Source organism: Gymnodraco acuticeps, unplaced genomic scaffold, assembly GCF_902827175.1.
Source record: "Gymnodraco acuticeps unplaced genomic scaffold, fGymAcu1.1, whole genome shotgun sequence".
Lineage (NCBI taxonomy): Eukaryota > Metazoa > Chordata > Actinopteri > Perciformes > Bathydraconidae > Gymnodraco > Gymnodraco acuticeps.
Genome location: NW_022990025.1, coordinates 365,195 through 380,002, shown reverse-complemented (window position 1 = coordinate 380,002; position 14,808 = coordinate 365,195). Strand labels below are relative to the sequence as shown.

At 40.0% G+C, this 14,808-nt stretch overlaps 1 protein-coding gene across 1 annotated transcript in view; it reads left to right on the top strand.

The window, feature by feature from the left end:
- The first annotated feature begins 4,628 nt into the window (after window positions 1-4,628).
- Window positions 4,629-14,808, top strand: part of LOC117545174 (rho GTPase-activating protein 23-like) — a 165,809-nt gene continuing 155,629 nt past the window's right edge. The window contains 1 exon segment of the mRNA XM_034214863.1: window positions 4,629-5,023. Coding sequence (XP_034070754.1) covers window positions 5,015-5,023 — 9 coding nt within the window. The 5' untranslated portion in view covers window positions 4,629-5,014.

Sequence of the window (14,808 nt, the reverse complement as noted above, 5' to 3'; positions counted from 1 at the left end):
TTGCGAGTGATTGAGTGACAGATGAAGGTTGTTTAGGAGAAAAAGTTTGAAAAGAAAAAGTTTGAGAGTGGCGCTCGGAAAAGGAAATTGTTGAGGGAAAAGTAGTTTTGAGATAAGCAGCTATTACAAAAAATGCCGAAGCTTACAGTTTATTTTTAGCCTGTAGGCCAGGATGAGGAGGAAGGACAGATGAGTTCTCGAGCGGTAGCGGTGCCGGCCGCGGGGCCTCGGAGCCAAGTAAGCCGTCTGGTTCTGATAGCGATGGAGTAGGCGGGAGAGGAAAAAACAGACAGGAGGGATGTTGGAGGAGATGGAGAAGACGACGAGGACTTTCTACGTGGAGGGGAGCCAACGGCAACCGGACAAATACATGAGGGAGGCCCGATACGTCACTCATCTGGAGGAGAGGACCAGGCGTGCGTAGAGCAGAGTGGAGAAGTGCGATCACAGAGCCTGCCGAGGCTATAAATGACTTTGATTTGTTGTTTAAATAGGGGGCCTACAAAACCAAAATCAGCCCCAGGGCCTGATGGCAGGTTATGGCGGGCTTGTGTGCGGGTAGCGGGGCGGGTTCGGTATTGCACGTCGCGGGTGCGGGGCGGGAGCGGGTCTTGAAAATCAGACCCGTGCAGGACTCTGCCTTGAGTCTGGTGGTTTTAGTCCGGATGCTGCGGTAGAGCCTGCCAGACGGCAGCAGACTGCAGTTTGTGGCTGGGGTGATGGGGGTCTTTTATAATCATGAGGGCTTTCTTCCTGAGCCGCTGGGAGAAAAGGTCCTCCATGGATGGCAGCTTCATCACCCTCTGTAAAGCCTTACGATTGAGGGCGGTGCAGCCAGTCAGGATACTCTAGAGTCTATATGGTGCACCTCAGGACATGCAAATATGTTTGTTGTCTACTACAAAGACAACCAGTTATCTTAAAACTAAATATATATATTTAGTTTTACATTGTGATGCAAAACAGCCTGTTTGTGTATTAATTCATTGCTTTAAAAAAATTGTTTTGTTTCCTTTCATTTAAAATCGGCAACCGATTCAGAGAATCATCCAGCTAATGTTTGCTAGCTAACTAGCTAACTAAACAGCACACTGACAGGGTAATCATAAAACGGCCTCTAGGTTAACTTATTTTCTACATGTTAACACTGTGGACATTCATTTTCTTCAGCAGACAGTAGCTAGCTGTTTGACAGATACAGCCCACTCATATATTGTTTTATATCAAATTAATTGATATTAGCTGTACACTTAACGAATATAATAGTTTTTTATGGACAACTTCACCAATAAATCTCGTCCAACCTTGCTGCTGTCACTCCTCGGCTCTTGGTAGTTCAGGCAATGATCAAACCTGGCAACTCGGAGCTTCCTGGCAGCTGTCAATCAAAGTCCAGTGGCTCCGCCCCTAAGTGTCAGAAACTTTTCGCGCGCGCAGACAGACTCCGCGAGTGAGTGAGGCTGAAACTCCCGCGAGCGAGCAGGAGGGCTGTCTCGCTCGCGGGGGTTTAATCTGCGCGCGAGGGTCATTTTATGCGCGTGTAAAAGCATATTTTTCGCTCGTGAGTACCTTGTTTTGCGAGCTAGAATATTGACCCAATTCTGGCTCCATACCCCAGGTCCTTTCATCAGACGGGCAGCGAAAGAACGAGCAAGACCCATTGCTGGTATGATTACAACCTGGTACAAAGCACATAGGCATCTTGTTAAAGTTATCTTAACTTAGCTATCTCTTATATTTAGTGGAGGAAAACAATTAGGACATCATGGGATTTGTAATCTTTCTAGTTGCGTATTCTTCAGTCTTATATTTCAACAGTTTTACGACAAACTGACTTTTTTTACATGGAAATTTAAGATTGACAAAGATATGTGTAATTAGTGGCACAATTCATCCAAGGGAGGGACTTCGCCTCTAGGACAAGCTATGTCAAAATGATGTGAATCACAGGCAACCATAGGGTGTAAAGAATGAGTTATTTTTCTTATTTATCCATTTTCATCATAACATGTCATCCTATCATCTCTATGGTTCTATGGTATGGTATCCTGGTTAAAGCATGATCACTTTGTTGACTAGATCTATGTGCATTAAAGTCCACATACCTGTATTGTACACTAGATGGTGGCATCAACCTTCCTTCATTACTCTGTGCTCCACTTAACAAAGTGGTAAACTCATAGGTTGCAAAAACACGTCGAAGTTAAACTGACTAACAACCAAGGTTAAGGCTGTGTTCAGATCTAAAATGTTAAGTAGCAATATTAAGTTGAAATCAGCAGGAAGTCCTAAATGTAGGGGGGGGGCGGCAGCCTGCCCGTTCCTGTTGTTGCGGGGTGGGAGTTTCCAACTATACAGCTGAAGGGAAGCACCACAGGATGTCCTTATCCTCATTCCTCAATGATAGAGTTACTCTGGGTTTGTGTGTGTTGCTTTGTTTCTCATGTGTAGGTTTGTAATAAATAACAATGTGTCAAATATTCTGTGATTTCCTTCACTTTAATATAGTTACTGTTCAATTTATTAATATTGCACTAGTTGTCAAAAGGACACCCTTAAACTGATTCTTGTAATACAACTTTTTGATGATATTTCATACAAAGGGGCATGATTCATGACTATGACTGTCTTGTAGTAGACGACATAATATTATTAGTTTATTCTTTATTTTATTATATGGCAATTGTTCCATGGTTTAAATGATGTCTGGAAATATGTCAGGGGAAATATCCGTTGAATATTATTGTGCAGAATAATTACATATTTATTTGGGCTAAAAAAACGAAACAATATTTTAAAGTTTATTTCCAGATTTGTCATAAATTCCTTGCAAATCTGCACACATTTGCAGATACAAATGGTATAATTATTTGTCTACAGCAATGATTGAACAGTAATGTTTTTCATTCAATAATGTTTGAACATTTTATGCGTTTCATTGTGTGGAAGAAGTCTCTTTCCTGTTCTTGTCATTCAATTATTTGTGACAATGTTACCTCATCTTGTAAGTGATAACATATAAGTCATCTCTCAACAATTTGAAAAAAACCCACATTTGAGTAGGTCATAGGAACTCAAGGACTTAACTACAGGCTGTTTTGTGTAATTATCCGACAGAAAAATGTAGAAGTTGGAAAATACTTATTTCTGTAATGTTTGACATTATTATTTTTGTTAATAATTCCAAATAAATAGTTGAATTGGAAAATACCCCAACGTTAGGAGACTTTACTCAGCATAGAAAACAAACAGCAGTAAATAAACCCAGATTAGACAGATTTATTTGTTAGAGCAAAGTAATCTGAATTGAAAAGTTATAGCAGTTCAATAGAAACATACAGTTCCCCCCCTTAAGTAATCATTACATTTATTTTAAATATAAAGTGGTTTGGATAATCTGGATAAACTATGGTTTTGTTTCTAGCCTTTGTGATGGTCTAATTATTGTTGTAGTGATGTTGCCATGTTTCCAAATCATTTGTTGGGTACACTGATAAAACATGTAGAGATGGCATTAAAAAACTGCAAAACAAGACTTAATTTGCAACGTGTCATTGTGGGTTCTTACCCTGTAAACCAGGTTGATGTCAGCAGTAACAGTAAACCAAAACAAAGCAGAGGCTAAAAACCAAAACACTGAGCTGAAACTCACTGAAGCTGAGATTATATATTCTGCATCTGTAGATTTTTGAGTCCATGGTATATGTGACATTAATTAAAGGGATATATTCACACGTTTTTTTAAATACATTTACAAATACAATCATGACACATAATGGAGACATGTGAAATGGGACACCCAAATAAGCTATAGGAAGTTTGAGAATAGGCGCCCAGACAATAAAACATAACATATTTACATATATCATTAATAAATATAGAATTGAGAGAGTTCATGTATTGTTCCATTAAAACCCCCAAAATACCCCACACTGCATTTCAGAGGAAAGTCAACTTGTGTCCATGCGAACATCTAAGTAAGATCGGGAGTTTAACCAAGACTTCTGCACAGCTGATGAAAACAGAATTAGGGGATCATTCTTTGTGGTTTTGTCACTATGAGCATTTGATCCGAAAATGGATTAGTGCAGCTTAAGATCTGGGTCTGTTGTTGTCCATATATTCTTTGGACAACAAAGTATTTCCTCAAATGTACTTCATCATGGTGGGTAAATGTGAACAGCCTTCAGAGCGTCTTACTGTTAAACCTTCAGAGGATCCTGATCCACTGACACTTCTCCAGCACGGGTCATCAGAGGAGGTGCATGCAGCTCTAAGTGCAGCTCTATGAAGGAATGAGTGTGACAGCTGCTGGGGGAATCCTACTACACTATCAGGTCACATGGTACACACAGACACACACACACACACACACACACACACACACACACACACACACACACACACACACACACACACACACACACACACACACACACACACACACACACACACACTCTATCCCTCTGATCCCTCCACCCCTCCCCTCTGTCTCTCACTAATGCTGTGTACAGTGAGGGAGGGGAAAAGCAGGAAGGAGGAGGAGGGGGGGCAGCTGAGAGAGCCAGAGGAGGGAGGAAAAGGAGAGGCAGTGTGTGAGCCCAGATTACAACCCAACACATACTGGAACAGGGAGGACCGGAGCGTGAAGGACATAAATAAAAGGATGTAACCTGCCCTGACTCTGTGTCAGGAGGAAAAGAAGGGAGTGCATCCAGGTTGGCAGAGGGCGGAAGAGTGAGAGGAAGGGGGAGAAAAAGAAAGAGGAGTATTTCCAAGAGCGCTTCAGTGGACTGTCAGTGCTGTCACAGGAGAGGAGGAAGAGGAGGAGGAGGTGATGTGAGCGATCGTGGGGGTTTGCAACGCACCAGAGACACGAGTGGTTTAATCCTAAAGTGTGTGTGTAAAGGGAACTCCCCCCACACCCCCCTCATCATCAAACAGCATCCACCCACAACCAACCTGAGGTTTCACAAGCCATGCTGAGGACCAGGAGCAAGTCCTGCTGAACACCATGGCCCAGGTGAGGGGACTCACACACACACACACACACACACACACACACACACACACACACACACACACACACACACACACACACACACACACACACACACACACACACACACACACACACACACACACACACACACACACACACACACACACACACACACACACACACACTCTAATTATCAGGAGAAGCCTTCTGAGATACTTCACTTTGACATTTTAGGCATGTCTGCAGGTCTTAAGAGGAACTACTGAATGTGAATTGTTATTGTTGTGTCAAAACATTAAAATGTGAGTTCTGTTTTGTGTTTTGGCTTAACGTCTGTGAAACCATGCCTCAATCATGAAACAATTAATCATGTTTCCATGCTAGATTATTACGATTAAGCACTCTTTCAATCCATGATGAGAGAGCCCTAAAGTTGTTCTGAAATTTGAATTCTCCAACCTTTTCCGTTGTCTAAAGGAATATTACATTTTTTGAACATTTTATAACGTCAGCTAAGAGCCGAAGTTGCTGTCAACTTCTGTGGTACGGAGAAAGTCAAACTGTACAGACAACATTGATATATACGTGCCATTTTCTATTTAGCATTAATTATGAACCATTAGCTCCTCTACACCATTCATCATACAGGAGATTCAGATTGTGTTCCACCTGAAACACCTTCAGTTCCCTCAGATGAATTCCTGGCTGTAGCAACTTGAATTCAGCCAGCACTAACTCCAGCACCAGGATTCTGAACGTCATACAGGTCAGAACCATCAGCCTGCCCTGCAGTGATGAGTGACTGACAGGTGCTCTGAGGTCACTTCCTCCTTTTCCATTTTCTGCAGGTGGCAGCCAGCGTTAAAGTGCATCGTCAATAAACTGAGATCTCTGATCTGCTAGGGAGCTTTGAAGGAAACCCACTGACAGAGAAGAAGGAATTTCGTTAAAAAAAGTTGATGGTATACACAGGCTGTCCATACGGAATGAATTTGAAATCAAGGCCTGTCTTTAATATATACCTGCTTAAACAAAGGCCTGTAACCCTTTTGCAGTTGAGGTCATTTGTGAATTTAAAATAGTCCGATTTGGGATGTGAAAGTGAGTCTTAGCATGCGAAGATGTTAGCAACGCTAGAGTCTACACATCATAAGTTCAAACACTGCCATGGAAATGTTACAACCTCAATAAAGTCAAATCCACATATTTAGTGCCTTACATTACATGTCATTTTGTTAAAGGCTTTTATCCAAAGCGACTTACATACATTCAGTATTGTGGTCAATCCCCACAGGAGCAATTTGGGGTGAAGTGTCTTACCAGTGATGCAAACACAGGTATGGTGAAAAAAGAGAAAACTATTCGAAGCAGAAAAAAAACAGCGTAATATACCATCTGACAATAATGCTTCAATGGCTGTTCTTTATAATATACTCAGATCAATAGGAGACAGAGATGTTAAGTTATAAATCATGGGTTTTTATTGTTATTTACAGCAGGGGTGGGGAACCTTTTTCCTTTCAATTTTTACAACATCCTGCGAGGGCCGTACAAATTATTGAACTCAACCTCTGCTTAAAAGCTAGCTAACCAGATGCTAATAACAACACGATTTTGTCCCTTCAAACGTGACAGTTACACGGTATTGTTAACCTATGTTAACCAGTGGAGAAAATGCCAAGAAAATGCTACCCCGACGGTCGGTTGTTATTGTCAATATTAATATAATAATGATTTTTTTTTTAATGGTCACACTCGATTACACCGATTTTCTTGTTGCCCCAGCTGGTCGACACCTCTTTTAGCAGAAACAAAGGCTACATTAATGTATTAAATCAATGGTAATCCATGCGTGTGGATGTGGAATTAACCGACGTGACGTTGTGCGATTGCGTTGCCAGGCAACAGCTTTGGTTCATGTTAATTTACAAACTCTTCAACTACAACCGTAGTTATATTTAAAAAAATGTTAGAAGGCCTCATGAAATACTTTGATGTAAATTAAAATGTAAATGTGAAGGAATGTGTGTATAACAAAATACATCTGTCATAAACGAAACCGGAAACAGACGAAGGCAAAATCCTCAGCTCGATGATTGGATGGTTTAGCCGCAATGCACGCTGGGATTTGGTGTTTATGCGATGTGAAATCCGAAAACATTTAAAAAAAATAAAATAATACTTTATTCCGAGTGTGCTTGCTTTTCTCTTTGAAAGTCATCACATAACGGCATTGTAATACACGGTTCGGCTGCATGAAATATTACATATCTGCTGTAGTTCTCTATTTATAGAGCCCTGATGAGAAGACTTCTAGACAAGCAGGAAAAACTGCGGCCAAAACTGAAAACGTGAGGTGGATCATAAATATATCAGTAGTTAAACAACATCTTACATTTCTTTTCACACAATACGTCTCCTTGCAGTATCAACACTAATTCGGCTGACTTTTATATTTGATCCAATTGGTAGATAGGCTGTATTTACACCATAACCGTGCACAGCTGATATAAAGGGACACCTGGTGATTAAAGCACGTTATTGAATTTTATTATTTTATTATTAGATATTAATAGGATCCCTATAAAGTATATTCATTACACGTTATTCTCTACTAATAGTTAATTAAAGACTGTATATAATGACTATTTTGCACATCCCTTTCAAGATTTCAAGATTTTCTAAGGTTTATTGACATATCATATAGGCCTACGGTGTAGTTATGCAAAGAATGAAAAACTTGGGTCGCAGGTTCCTCAACAATGCATTACAAGACATCTATCAATATGTGTGTATACCTCCACCATTAAACTGTCATATTCTGAACATTTCTTATACTATCTACATACATCTTATAAGAGTATAATACATATGTATAATATCAGTTAGAATAAGTGCTTAAACATAGTTAACATTGCAGGAAAGCAATATATTAGACGTTAAGTACTTTGTCAGGCTTAATATTTACCTGTAGATACAAATGTCACTGTGTGTGCTGTGTGCTCTGCATGTGTGACCATTAAAGAGGGTTTCATCCCTCCATATTCTTCTTCTATATCCCCAAAGCTTTTTTCTTATTCAAAAGAAGACCTTAACCTAAAGTATTCTTTAATGTTTAAATTAAGCCTTATTAGTTTGTCTGTTTTGCACATCCTCCTATTAATATCTAATAATACAAATAATAAAATGCAATAACGTGCTTTAACCACTAGGTGTCCCTTTATATCAGCTGTGCACCGTTATGGTGTAAATCATGGATGTATAATAAGAACTGGATACAGCGTGGGAGGCGGGGCCTCATTCATTCCTATGAGAGTTGCTCAATGGCGCATGATGACAAAAAGGCCCAACTTTTGAGAGAGCGAAACGTCACAGATTACCCGGCATGCCTGAGAAGTACCCGTATGTGCGCTCATAGAGCATGCGCAACTTTAACCACGCCGCCCAAAAGGCTCGTTCACATTAAGCACGGAATTTGCATACACGTAACAGCACCGCGCGTTCATGACAGCATGGTACTGGATTTATGTTAACGAGGCGGCAGTTAGCAGCTAGCGGCTAGCTAGTAAATTATGCTAAGTTACACATCAATCGTTATGTACTTTTATATTACGCTGACATCAGGATCTAGTGATATCCAAGCAACAGAGCTTAATTTAGTATGATACTTGTGTGGGTTGTACATGAAACCACTTGGTAATATATAAAAATGTATATGTTGAAGCCTGTTATGATCAATTGTGAGTTAAAACTTTATCTAAAAAGTAAAGCTGGTGATGGATTACTGTGGTGGAGTTAAAATAACAATAGCCTATTTCTTTTTGAAATGTGATGGAGTAAAAGGATAGTAACTGTGATTATTCATGTTAAGTAGCTCACAAGTAACTAAAACAATTGCAATAAGAAGCTACAGGAACGTTAATCTACATCGGTAATATTAACTTTATTTAATACAACATTTACGGTACAAGATTTACATCATACAGCCCATGTAGTATAATATTTTACAAAGGATGAATTACAGCAAACATGTGCAATATATCCATTATTACAGCTCCGTGGGCTGGCAGTAAGGCGATATGGTCCGTTGTTATTGTGCATCCATGGGTAAAGAGAAACTCATGTAGTACTGAACACGTAACTTGAACGTGCCGGGCGGCGCGGTCCCGTGGGTTAGATGCGCGTTCATAATGCCGAGGGAAATAACTCTCAGAATAACGTTATTAGCACATTTTGACAACTTGAGGAACGAATGTTTTTAATAAGGGCTATACAAACGTTCATACTGGGTAGTTTATTTAGTTTAAAAAAAATTATCCAACGAATTACAGACCACTCTTTCCCCATGTAATACAATGGGAAAAAGTGTTTCCGGGCCCAGCTACCTAAAGGAAGTGTAGTACCGCCGTTTGACCAGCACGAATATTCTCATCAGAGTCCGGCGCATTTCCTGGGGGCTTGGTGTAAATACAGCCTATCTACCAATTGGATCAAATATAAAAGTCAGCCGAATTAATGTTGATACTGCAAGGAGACGTATTGTGTGAAAAGAAATGTAAGATGTTGTTTGATTGCTTATATATTTATGATCCACGTCACGTTTTCAGTTTTGGCCGCAGTTCCTCCTGCAGTCGAACCGTGTATTACAATGCCGTTATCTTCACGTCTCCCAGCATGGTAAATCGTCACATGTTCACGTCTTGCCGTGATACCGGGTTGCCTTACTGCCTCCTATTGGACTGTAGTGTGGAACTTTTGCTGAAAATATAAAAAGTTCAAGTTAATAATAATAAATAAATACAATTTAAAAAGATAGGCCAAAAATACACAAGCTATTTGCTCAATTATTCAGGTCTCTGTGAAGAAATTGATTAAAATATTTTGTATCTGCCTTTCCTAGAAAATTCCTTCATGTATCATTGCGTTCTTCATCACTTACTCTGACAGTACTGTCCTTCTTTCTTCATTATACCTCCTACAGTCTGTTGTGTTTGACAGTTTCTGATTTGTGCATAATCCAGTTCGGTACTTGTCTGTTTTATGGAGTGCTTTTTTCCTGCACCTAGTTTATGCCCCCGGGCCCCCTGCTGTGACCTAAAGTCTGTCTTCAGAAACTGAAAGATGTTACTCATTGCATTTTCAAAATGTGTTGTTGAGTCCAGCTTTGTTTGGGTTTGTTATATCTATTATTGAGAGGATCTCTGTTCAGCGACGGTACGGTCACGTCACTCTATGGTGTCTCAGTTGCTGAGGACAAAAACACTTTTACTCTTTGTGTATCCTTTTTTTGTGTAATTTTGGGGCTTTCAGTGGACGACTGCTGTGAACAATACTCTGCAGTGAGATGAAGAGGGGAGTATTTCGGGCTTGTCTCCATGAGGGAGAAGGCATCACTGAGAGAAAGGAAGGTTGTGTATTTTTAGCCGATCGGCTCAAGTGATGAAGTTTAATCTGTGTGTGTTATGCATGTGTATACTGTGAGACTGTGTGTGGTCTTTTCATAGCTGCTGACAGAGACGGACGGTAAGGGAAATAAAGCAGTGAGGTCTTTATGGAGAGTGGATATAGAGGATAGTGTATCCTCTCAGATTGAGCAGGCATTGAGTGTGAGGGTGGAACATGTCATTCTGCCCCGCAGGATAATGGAGAAACTATGTGGTGTGAAATGTGCATTGTGTTTTGGAGGTTGTGTATTTGTGTGTGGAAAGGTCAGGATATCCTGCTCTTGCTCGTGTGGACGAAAAACACATTTACTGGAACACATAAGGGTTCAAACTGAGGAACTTTCCAACAATATGTCAACCCTAAACTGATCATCAGACTATATCAAATATACTGTAGCACCATGATATTATACTTTTATATAAGTTAGCTCATGTAATGCACATTAAATATGTATTGCTGGTTAACTATGAGGAGACTTTAGACCTCAACATAATGACATATCAATCTGATTCCATCTAAGACAAAAGTGATAGAAAAGTCATATATATATAGAATAAACATTTAGGAAGTGTCTTTTTTCATGTGAGAGGAAAAAATATAATTTCTGTATCTTAAAGGGGTGCTCCACATTTAAAGATGTATAGGGTTTGTGAAACACTGCTATATTTCAATCATGACACACAAGAAAACAACAATTTAAGGCTGTTCTCGTAAATAAGATACATTTAAACTTTAAGGTTTGGAGCCCTGTCTATCTGTCTGCTGAACGGAGATCCACTTGGTGGCTGTAGATGGGGCCTTGACACTGGAGGGGGGGTAGAGAGGCGGAGCGACATAGACTGTATTATCAGCTGAAGACACAAATAGTTAAGGAGACATATAGTATACAGATGTAGCACCTCATTTCAGACTCCAGCTTACAGCTTCCTGCCTACGACCTGCCTAAGACCAGTATCGAGGAATGTTAAGCCCTCCCACTATTTTCCAAGAGGGTGTTGCCAGATTTTCAATTTCAGGTTTTAACCAGGAGATGGGGCTTCATTCACAAATACAGAAAGACAAGTTTCATGGACTTGCAGTTGTGTTTTGAAGAACATTTGAACACATCAATATTTTAGATCAACTAAAGTATATCTAATCTTGTAATTCAATAATATATAGTATTTATATATTAAATAATCATAATAATAATGTAAATGTTTACATTACACTTCTTTACTTGTTATGCTCATACGTTTACCTTTACAATCGTTTGCTTTAATATGCAGTATATTTTTTGTATATCTTTGTGTTTGCTTCCTCCTGCTCCCTTTCGGACACATACTGTATGATTTATTATTATTATAAATATGAAGATATTATTAAGATAAGATAAGATGTTACTTTATTGATTGAACATTTTAGTTTAGAATGTGCTGTCCCACGGTAATTCAGAAGGCTCACAGGTCACATTCCGACCATTATTTAAAACAATACTGTAGGTGCTTTCCCACCGTCTACAGTTTGATTTGTATAGAGGGAGCTCTGTGGCTGAATGGCCAGCGATTAGGTGTGGCGCATTTATCATTAGGTGATCAGAGGTAACTGCCTGCCGTCAGATTTCATTTGAAAAACAGGTCTGATTTTAAGCTTTTATCTTCAGTAGACTGGACTGGTGTCTTCACAGGTCTCACTAAAAAATCTATTAGAAAGCTGCAGCTGATTCAGAACGCTGCTGCTCGAGTCCTCACTAACACTAAGAAAGTGGATCACATGACTCCTGTTCTGAAGTCTTTACACTGGCTTCCTGTGTGTCAAAGAATAGATTTCAAAATACTGCTGCTGGTTTATAAAGCACTGAATGGTTTAGGCCCAAAATACATTTCTGACCTCCTGCTAAATGATGAACCATCCAGATCTCTCAGGTCTTCAGGGACTGGTCAGCTTTCTGTCCCCAGTCAGAACTAAACATGGAGAAGCAGCGTTCAGTTATTATGCTCCAAATATCTGGAACCAACTCCCAGAAACCTGCAGGCCCGCTGCAACTCTTACTACTTTTAAATCCAGACTGAAGACTTTTCTTTTTGTCGCTGCTTTTAATTGAACTATTCATATATTAGACTGCACTGTAACTTTTATCCATGTACTTTTTCTTTTAATGTTTATTTTATTAGCTTTTATTTTTAATGACTGATTTTAAATGCCATTTTCTTAATGTCTTTCATTTTTTGTAAAGCACTTTGAATTGCCGTGTGTTGATTTCGTCTTTATTATTATTATTATTAATATGAAGATATTATTAAGATAAGATAAGATGTTGATTGATTGAACATTTTAGTTTAGAATGTGCTGTCCCACGGTAATTCAGAAGGCTCACAGGTCACATTCCGACCATTATTTAAAACAATAGTTGCTTTCACACCGTCCACAGTTTGATTTGTATAGAGGGAGCTCTGTGGCTGAATGGCCAGCGAATAGGTGTGGCGCATTTATCATAGGTGATCAGAGCTAACTGCCTGCCGTCAGATTTCATTTAAAAAACAGGTCTGATTTTAAGACTATTTCTGCGCTCATAAAGAATGATAAGAATAATGCGTATTGAACTGGTTTAATTAATTAGTGAGTTTATTTAACACTAGAACCGCCAATCGGGTCAATTTGTGTGATGTGTGTTGTGTGTGTGCAATGTAACTTTTTTTCAATACAATATTAAAGTCTCAGTTACTTTCGTAAACCTGAAGTGAATACATTTTGGATTACTTATTGGAATTATTGGTGGAAAGATTTCCTCACAACATTTAATATTCATTAGCCTACTAAAGGAACAGCCGAATCATCACAGCGCACAAAACCTATTACCACCGCAGATGGACCAAAAAAGGGAGCGTTTGAAAAAAAATCGCGGGTCCGCCCAGTGAAACAATAACAACGAAACATGGAGGAACAAAAGTCTGTGTGTAAACCATAGACTGTAGCCTATATATAAATGGACGTAGTGTCCGTGACGTCACCCATAGGATTCTGCAGAGTTGCCGTGAAGCCCTTAGTAGGCGGAGTTGGCCACTAACGGCTTGACAGCAACATCAGAGTCTAATCCCGCCTGCTCCAAATAAGGGCAAAGAGGCGGAGCCGAGGCGGGACCTGCTGCCTCCGAACTGGAAGTAAACAGAGCCGCCCGACGCCCCCTCGCCATGGTCGGCACCTGGCTGATACCTGTCGCTGACCCGACTCAAGAGCTCCATGTCCTGCGCCCCCAGTGGTCTCGCCTCCCCCCCACCTTTGTAATGGCGTTTGTGTCGTGAGGGAAATCCTTGTCTGTCGGGGTCCTCGGATACTGCGCATGAAATGCGACCCCTATATCGCTATAGTTACACTTGCAGGACTCCCAGTCAACATTCTCCTGTACTTTGGTCGTTTTGCAGTCTAGTGTGACCCTTAGCAGAAGTTCTACCTCCTCGTCAGTCCACACAAATGCCTCCCTTCTTGCATGAATATCCGCCATCTTCTACCTACATGTCTTATTCGCTGCTTTTGGTGTATTTTGTGGCGGAAGTACAGCGCCACAGGCCCGGCATATGTACTACTACAGCGTCTCCAGCTGTTGCGAGCGGTTTCCTTTGGACGGACACATTTCATGTATTTTAACTGTAACATGCCCAAGTGTGGACAAGATTCAGTTAATTATTTCATGAGTACAATTTAGAGGATTGTTCTAAAAGTATTTTTGTTTTGTTTTTATGTTTAGCATAAAATGAATTGATAAAAATCAGATTACATTTTTAATTTAAGCGAGATAGCACATTTGAATTGAAATCCACTCTCAGTAAAGAAGGCAGTGCAGCTTGGAAATGTAGTACTAATTATTGTTTAAAAGGGCACCATAAATACAAAGCATCAGTATTAGTCTTCCTTACAGAGTGTACTGTAACTCAGTTGAAATGCAGCATTCATGCTTTAAAACGTTCTGTAGATAAAGGTTTAAAAATACACATCCTGTATTGTGGGTGAAGCAGAGGAAGGCTTTGTGAGGAGGGTCTGTATGATGAGCCTCAGAGTAACTCAGTAAAGTGATTCACACTGACATGTCCTCAGTCTGAAGCCTGCAGGCTCTGCTGGGACTTCTCCTTTATTTCTCCTCTCATTTACCCTGCGCGCTGCCACGTGTGTGTCCTCACATGTGGACCTCACTGCGAACATTCAGAGTCAGCCGAAGGATGAAGATCAGAGGAAACTAAAGCTGTGAGAGGGAAGACGCAGGGGAGTCTAGTGAGCCCAGAAACTGTTCTGATTGGTTATCTTTTACAGATAGTATATGCTGTAAATTGGAATTTGTATTCCAAAAAGCGTATATTACAGCACAATTTTTTGTTTAATAGATTTGA